Here is a 9380-nt window from a genome sequence, read left to right as displayed (position 1 = left end):
AAAAATAGTACAAAATGGACTATGCTATAGACATACATTAGAATATGTGATTACTGAGCTCATCCACTTCCGACTTGTAGTAGTAAAATTACAAATATTCTTAATTCTTACATCATGTCGATTTATACTATACCATTGGTAGGAAAGGTTATAACAAGCAAAAATACTACCACATGATTTTTTCCAGAACGCGACCATGCTTTGCATTTATCAATATGACCTTCAGTTCAAACATCGCCAAAAATTTAAGTTTTTCTATTACATTGATATAATTTCAGAGAAATACTAATTGAAAATCTTTCACTCTTAGCGACATTTGAACTGAAAATAATATGGTAAATGCAAAACAAGATCGTGTTCAGAGAAACCATCTGGCAATATTTTGTGCTTATTCTTAACCCCCCCCCCCCCCACCCACCCACAAATGTTTGTTGATGATATAAATATTTCCAATATAAAAACTTAAATTCATAGCAATATTGAACTGAAACTCATACTATACTTTTCTTAACTATCCATTCTTGAAAACCAGCTGACTCGACTAATCTAGCTTTGCGCCTAATAAGTCCACTACATCAACGACCGCGCTTTCTCCCGAAGTAAATACTTTTGAATCTTTCCTGTTGCTGTCTTCGGAAGCTCATCTTCAATTACCACAGTTCTTGGCACCATATAAAGAGGCAAATTCTCTTTACAAAAATCTCTTAATTCCTTCTCTGTCATCTTTTCTGCATCAGTTTTCAAACTAATAAAAGCACAAGGTGTTTCACCCCAAAATTTATCTGGTTTTGCTACAACTGCAGCTTCATTTACTGCTGGATGTTTGTACAAAATTGACTCCACTTCTACACTGCTTATATTCTCACCACCACAAATTATAACATCTTTTAATCTGTCTTTTACTTCTAAGTAACCATCTGAGTGCATTACTCCAACATCTCCTGTGTAAAACCATCCATCATTTTTCATGCATTTTGATGTTCCTTCAGGGTCTTTAAGGTATCCAAGCATTACAGTACCTGTTGGAACAAAAATTAGAAGCAGAAGCTATCTGAATTCGAGAGGACGGATGAAATTGATAATAAATAGTTGATGTATTTGGTTGGAAAGTGCTGATAGTCGTTCCTTTATTAAAATGACTAAAATACCCTTTAATTCCTTACAAAAAATTTAAAGGGCAGCCTGGTGCACTAAGCTTCAGTTATGCGCGGGGTTCGGGGAAGGGTTGGACCACAAGGGTCTATTATACGCAGTCTTACCCTACATTTCTACAAGAGACTATTTTCATGGTTACACAATTTTTTTTTATAAATTTAAAAGTATCTTTATAAATAAGAGGAGGACAGACGAATATGGATGGAGAGAAAATTAGGAGTTTTGTTTTAGGAAAGATATTTAGAGAATTAGAAAAAATATTAAGGATAAGATTGTAAAAGTTGTGGTCAAAGTAAAAGTGTTTAAAAGCTGATAAGTTGGAGTTAACCAACTTATGATTTTTGGTTAATTTTGACGTATAAGCAGTTGGCTTACAAGCTTTTTGGATATATACCAAACCTAAATAAAACAAAAGGTGTTTACAGGCCTTTTTGATCAACTTATAAGCCTTAAACATACAATCTTTTGTTCTTATTAAAATCACTTTTAATTTGGACCAAACAATTTATGATGACAAATACTATCCTCCGTACTAATTTATATGATATTCTTTTTTTTAAGTCTATCCCAATAAGAATACGATGTTTTTATATTTAAAAATAATTTAATTTTAAAAGGCAAAATGCATAAAGAGACACTTAAAGTTTCTCAGATCTGTGTTTCGTGGACACACCTAAGCTTACCTGATGGGGATGTCCATGAGACACAACCGTGCCAAATTAAAGTGTTTACTTGATCATTGAGTAAATTGGAGTGTGAGATAGACATCTCAGACCAACTTTAAATGTCTCTTTATGTATTTTGCCATTTTAAAAATTTCCTTTACCTTTAATAAGATGAATTATAGTCACACGAATATCTATTCATTTCTTTCTTAAAACACTGTAACTAGTCAAATGATATCACATAAATTAAGACCGGAAAGTAATTAATATATGTGCAAGTCCATAAATTCGAATAATTACCTCCTCTCAAGACGATTTCTCCAATTGCTATACCATTTCTCTCAATGCTAATTCCAGTTTCAAAATCTACTACATCAACCTCTGTAAATCCTACCATTCTCACACCTTGTCTTGATTTAAGCTGTGCTCTTTCTGACTGTGGCAAATGATCCCAATCTTGTTTCCATGCACATGTTACTGCAGGTCCTCCTGTTTCTGTCAATCCATAACCATGACTTATTACAAAGCCTAAAGATTCCGTTCTGTCGAGGACGGCGGGCGGCGGTGGTGCTCCGGCGGTGTATATGTATACAGGAGAATCAAGGGGTTGCCTTTTTGGATAGGTAGATAGCATATTTAGTACTACTGGTGCACCGCACATGTGTGTTACCTGTTGCAACAGAAAGAATTAAATAGTACGGCAGTGATTAATACTCTTATCTATTCATATAAAGTTGTCATGATAACTTTCACCAACTCTTTAACATGGTAGTTCAATACACTAAGTTTTCGTTATGCACGAGATCCGGGGAAGGGCCGGACCCTAAAGGTCTATAGTACGCAGCCTTACCCTTTTATTTCTGCAAAAGGTTGTTTCCACAGCTTGAACTCGTGACCTCCTAGTCATATGACATCAATTTTACTAGTTACGCCAAAACTCCTCTCCGCCACCCACTCTTTAACAAAGCATTAGTAATGGTCGTTTGGTTGAACGGATAAGGGATAATAAATCCCTAGATAAAATGTGAAATTATTTTATCTAGCGATTAATAGGGTTTTTGATTTCGAATTAGTAATTTCGTGATTATTTGTAGTATAATTATGCTATTACTTTTATACCATACTTAATATTGAATAACAGTTCTGAGATTACTAATCCCAATATAAAATACCAAAGTGACAAAGATGTCCTTTTCCGAGACTCTTCTTCTAAAGTCCTTTAAGAACGTCAAGATTAAAATTGAAAATAAAGATTCAAGTTTATCTAGCGTAAAACCAAATACATGTAAAATATTATATCCAGAATATTCCATTTTTATTCCATTGAACCAAAACTTTATTAATAAAAGCAACCCACTAAATAATTTTGTCATTATTTAATTTCAATATTATAATTTTGGAATTATAATTCTGGTTTGTTCACAAACCAAACGATCTCTAGGGGTTGTTTGACTAATTTACCTATATTTATTCATTGATCTTTACCACATTGATTTTCCAATAAATGCTAACTCTGATAATGATCATTAATAATGATTAATTCTTTATTATTTTCTAAAATAACAGGTATTCTGGAACTATTTTTGGCAAACATGATAGGAAGAAGTAGGGGTGTACATGGATCGGGTTTGTTCGATTTTTATCAAAACCAAACCAAACCAATTATATCGGTTTGGATTAGTTCGGTTTTGTCGGATTTTTCGGGTTTTAGAGTTTTTTTGTTACATGAATATTAGTTCAATCTTACTTTGTTAAAATTATAGATAAGGCTTTAATAAGTGAATATATATTTAGTAAATATGAAAAAAATTGACAAACATATGATCTATTAATATATTCTAATGGGGGAATTTTTTTAGTAACACATGATAGTTATTTCTTAGTCGTCTAACAATAATTTTTCGTTAATTTACGCTTTCAAGGTTAATACATGAGAGCAGTGGCGAAGCCAGAAATGTTTCCAAGGGTGTTCAAGGTTGAAAGTAGTTGAAAAAAAATTCCGACAAAGAGTGTTCAATATAGGTTTTATATATCTAAAATCAATATTTTACTTATACACACAGTGTATGTTTTCGTAATTTTTCGGTGAAGGGTGGTCAGTTGACCACTCTTTGCTAAAGGTGGCTTCGCCCATGCATGAGAGGATCCCAAATATTTCTACATTTTCTAAAGAAAATTCACTCTAAAGTCTTAAAAATATAAATAAAATTTATATATTTATATGACGGTTTGGTTCAGATTTTTTTACTCAATACCAAACCAAGTCAAACCAAACCTAATTGGGTTTTTTAATCGGTTTGGTTTGGTTTTTCGATTTGGTGTGGTTTTCCGGTTCGATTTGAACACCCCGGAAAGAAGTACTGTGTTGTCTTAAACAATTTAGGCTTGTAGATATTTCTCAATACCAGGCAGAGATTTGAGTAATTCGGGTCTCACCTCCACCGATAATCAAAATGATTTTTTGCGCGTGTGATCCATAAAAAAAAAAAATAATAACAGACCCTCACATGAAAAGACATGTTAAAGACACATAACTAAAAGTGTGTTTTTCCTCACACAACATAAACTTTTACACGACAAAAGCAACAACATACCAAGTATAATCCCACATAGTGGGCTCTGATAAGGGAGTATGTATACAGGCCTTACCCCTACCTTATAAAGGTAGTGATGCTGTTTTCAATAAACCTTCGGCTCAGGAAAGCAAAGTAAACTTTTAGACGAGATGATTAAATATCAAAACGTTACCTTATGTTGGTGAATAGCTTCATATATTGAAGAAGCATCATGACCTCGACGGAGACATACGTTAGTTCCACCAACAGCAGCCATTCCCCAGCAAAATCCCCAACCATTAGCATGAAAAATTGGCAATGTCCACAAATACACAGGTTGTTTCGGCACACACCAATCAATTATTCCCATAATAGCCATTGTAAATGCACTTCTATGGCTATGAAGTACACCTTTTGGTGCATAAGTTGTACCAGAAGTGTAATTAAGTACAATTGGTTCCCATTCACTATCTGGTGTAATCAATTTGAAACTCGAATCGCCTTCTTTAATCATGTTCTCGTAGTTGTTATGGAACTTATTATCGAAAAATGAGGAGCTTTTATTGTTCAGATCATCATCTTCAATAAGTACTAATTTTGGAATTTGTACCTTTGGTGGAAACAGAGAAAGTGCTTCAACGACTAAAGAAGTCGCTTGAAAATCCACGAATATAAGTTTTGCTTCACTATGTTGAAGCAAAACAGATAACGTTCGTGGATCAAGTCGAAAATTTATGTTGTTGAGGATTGCACCGGACATTGGTACAGCGAATTGGAGCTCGTACATGGCTGGAATATTAGGAGCTAAGATGGAAACAACGTCGCCTTTTTTAATACCAAGTGATGAAATGGAAGATGCTAATTTTAAGCAACGAGTATAAGTCTCAGACCATGTGTAACTTATATCATTGTACACAATTGATGTACAATTTCCATATACAATAGAAGCTCTTTCCAAGAAATCTAAAGGTGAAAAAGGACATGAATTTGCAGGTCCCTTTGGTTTTTTCTTGGTCGCGCTTCCATTTTCTTGGAAAATTTCAGGACTGACAGGATTTAAGGCTAGTGAAGATCGGATTGAACTTTTTCGTAATTTCTTTAGTTCAATACCATTTCTTGATTTAAGGCATGGAATTTCCAATGGTTTGGAATATATGCCAAAGGAAACCAAGTCACAAGCATTTAGACATGGATTTTGTATTATGCTTGGCCTTAATATAACCATAATGTGGTGTGTTTTTTTCCCCCCTCTTTTTTTCTTTCTTTCTATGGGTTATATAACAAGTTTCAGCAACGATATATATGGTGCTATATATAGCAGAAGTTGGCCACTTATATATACCCAAATTAAAAAAATGGCCACTTGAGATAGACAAGGAAAGATAGAACAAGAATAAATGCTGAACGTCCCACCTTTAATTTGTAGTACTATTTATTATCCAGCCCAATTGTACCTTTGGAATTTTCTGTACACCCTTTTACAACGATATTTTATAATTTTAATCATAAAAATATCTATCTAAAATATATTTTATCCGTTTTATTTATCACTCACTTAATAAACACTTCAGTAGTAGAACCCGTAAGGATTACTTTAGAAAAAGTAATAAATGTTTATAGTTTTTCTAAAATGTCAAATATTTTGTAATTGTATTTATTTACTACTCCCTCCGGTCCATAATAAGTAACCAATTTGCTTTGGGCACACCCATTAAGGAAATACTAAATTCTAGAAAAAAATAGATAATTTGACCAAACTACCCTTAATTAAATATTGCAGCATAGTTATAGTAACACTTACTTCTGTTCTCAAATGTGAGGAGTAAATGACTTTTTAAGGATACGTACATAAGGGTAATTTTGAAAAAATAAATTAAGTTTTTTCTTAATTATATAAATAGACACCTATTTTAGACCAAAATAAAAAAATAAATGAATCACTTATTGTGGATCAGAGAAAGTACTTAATAAAAAGTTCAAATTTATCCATATGCTATTCAAAATTATTCAATTTTACTATTATTAGACTTTTGGTGCATTCATACTTTTGCCGTTAAAGAAATTATCTCATTTTGTCCTTATCATTAACGGAGCTCCAGCGTGACATGGGTAGGCTTCAGGTGTCTAAATTCTTTGGGAAACAATATTCTTATTTACCCTTATATTTTTTATTGAAAATTTTAATATTATAACCTATTCAAAGTTATCAATCAATATTATTAAAGGGCAAAGCGATATGTCTGTACACAATGTATTCTGTGTTCATGCATGATTCGAATAAGGACCATACCCCAAGGAGTGTGAATTTAGGGGTGGCAAATGGGCTGGTTGAGCTGAATTTAGGCGGGTCAAGATGAGTTAGGTCAATAAATGGGTCATTGCCCAATCCAACCCAAAGTATACTTGGGCTAAGATGGGCTAGGTCAAGATGAGCTAAACAATGGGTCATCGCCCAACTTGACCATGTGTTTAGAACCATGCTCATCTTGCATAAAAGAGCCTTTTTCCTTAAAATGTGTAAGTTGGAAAATGGGTTAGGGTGGTGGGTGGTGCAGGAAAAAAATGAAAATACAAAAAAAAAAAGTAAAAAAAAAATATTGAGGGGGTTGGGGGGGGGGTGCAGAAAAATAAAATAAAAAATAAAAAATTGAAAATACAAAAAATAAAAGTAAAAAAGAAAATTGGGGGGGGGGGGAGGGTTGCACGGGGGAGGGGAGGTGGGTGGTGCAGAAAAAAAAAAGTAAAATTGGGGTAACTACGTAAATTTTTAGATAGGATGGGTTGAGTTTCTTTTGCTTTGGGTGAGTCTCATGAGTTGTATTTGAGCTGCTTAATGGGTCAGAATGACCTATAAAAAATAATGGGTTAACTTGGGTTCAGCCCAAATAGACCCATTAGCTAAAATATTTGTAGCCCAATCCATTAATCTCTTTGCGGATTGGGCGAGTTAGATGAGTTTGGACTCAAATTGTCACTCCTAAATATGATGTAGACAATATATTTTAATGACTGTTTTCACCGCTCGAACTGAACTTTATCAATCAATACCGTAGTACTCCATTAAATATCCGATTTCCTAAATATTATATGTATATATATATATATATATATATATATATATATATATATATATATATATATATATAAACAGTCAATCCTAATCAATGTAGAGGTGGATAAGCGTTCCGTATCTATGACAGGTAGGTTAATTTATTATCGAAATGAATGCTACAACGAATACCGGTACGTAGCTTGGTCAATGGCGCAATAGAAATTCCATGATCCAAGTAGGTGGCTGCAATTAACAGCAATTTGTAGCAGGAAAGTGTACCTCCAATTTCTGCATACATTGAAAATTGCTGCCAAATTTTCTTTGATGATTCTATAAAGTTTCTTTGAAAGTACGTATATGTAGTCATAAGCAGGGACAGAGCTAGAGTACAATTTATTAGTTTGGAAGAATTAAGTAGTGCTAATCAAGACTCTATAATTGTATTAAGAAATTTACGTAATATACAACAATAACAACAAATTTAGTGTAATTTCCCAAATGGGTTTAGAGAGAGTAGTGTGTATGCAGATTTTGCCTTACCTTGAGACATGGGCCAAGCCACATTTTGCTAAAGGTGGTGAATTGACCACCCTTTGTTGAAATATTATGAAAAACTACATTGTATATGTTAGTAAAATATTAATTTTAGATGTATATATATATATATCATATATTGAACACTCGTTAGCAGATTTTTTACTTCTTTCAAGTCTGAGTACCCTTGGAGAATTTTCTGACTTCGTCACTCCTTTGAGATGGTAAAAAGACTGATTCCGATAGACCATTGGCTCAATAAAAAATGAAAAAAGAAGCAGTAACACTAACAAGATAATAATAAAGCCAAAGCGGAAAAAAATAGATAGTAATAAAAATCTTAGAATAAAAAAATACGAGACTAACATTAATACTACTAGTATGTACAAGGAAAACGTTCAACTACCTATTAATCTAAAATATTTAGTTAATATGTATGTATACATAATTTATTCAAAATCCAATAAATTGCCTTTTTTAGAATTTAGTATTCATGATTCAAAATCCTACTTCCGCTTCTGGTTGTGAGCCTTAATATTCCATTCTTCATATATAATCTATCGGTATCTTAGTGTATAACATAAATCTGATCTACAGTGTGATGATATGACATCTCTCTTAAATCAGTTAGGCATTTATCAATTTTCTTTAATTTTTTATGTTTGTATTCAGGGGCGGATCCACCTTGCAAGCTACGAGTTTACGTGAACTCAGTAGTTTTTGTCCAAAAAGTATAAATATGTTCGAAAATACACTAAAATCGATAAATATTTGAACGTGAATTTAGTTACTACTAAAAATTTACTCGATGTCGTTGCAGGAACTCATATATATATATATACTGAATCTGGTTATATTTGTTTGTTCTGGTGACATGTTTAATCTTTTAATGACTTATATTACACTCAACCGACGTTTCGGCCAGTCTAAAAGTCTAAATTACAAGTTGAAGATTTCATCAAAAAGTACTCTATGAAACTAGTGGAAATTGGATTGCTATCCCTCAAAATGCGCCAATAAACAATTGAAACTATTAATTATCCATTATATTTGGATCTGACTCTAGTTATGAGTTATGACACCTCAACCCAGAGGAAAATGATGATTTTTTGTGATAAAGGAAGGCCTTTTGATTTAGCGACATAAGAATTTGAAATTTATAATTTCTGAAGATTAGCTTTTTTAAGTTGTAAAATTCAAAACATATAATTTAAATGCATTTTTAAAGACAAATAGAGGGATTGCACAAGCTACTGGTTCATTCAAACCCATAACCCATAACCCATATTGTAGCTTTGCTCCTGCATATAGGGGCGTAAACACCTTATTCCAAGCGGTGTCACGTAACACCGTTTCGTTAATACTTTTCGAGATATGTGTATAGATAATAATAATAAAAAAAATAAAAGTTATAAATAT

General features: G+C 32.8%; 1 protein-coding gene across 1 annotated transcript; it reads right to left on the bottom strand.

Moving 5' to 3' along the window:
* Positions 1-234: 234 nt before the first annotated feature.
* On the bottom strand, positions 235-5674 carry LOC104237163 (2-methylpropanoate--CoA ligase CCL4-like). Its single transcript, XM_009791258.2, has 3 exons — positions 4569-5674; positions 2121-2490; positions 235-1019 (listed from the first exon to the last, which is right to left on the bottom strand). Exons 1-3 carry the CDS (start codon positions 5598-5600, stop codon positions 571-573), a joined length of 1851 nt encoding a protein of 616 aa, XP_009789560.1. The 5' UTR covers positions 5601-5674; the 3' UTR covers positions 235-570.
* Positions 5675-9380: the final 3706 nt, after the last annotated feature.

Source organism: Nicotiana sylvestris, chromosome 9 (genome assembly GCF_000393655.2).
Source record: "Nicotiana sylvestris chromosome 9, ASM39365v2, whole genome shotgun sequence".
NCBI classification, from domain to species: Eukaryota; Viridiplantae; Streptophyta; class Magnoliopsida; order Solanales; family Solanaceae; genus Nicotiana; species Nicotiana sylvestris.
Note: the sequence above shows the minus strand (reverse complement) of the source record. Positions and strands in the feature narration are given on the sequence as shown.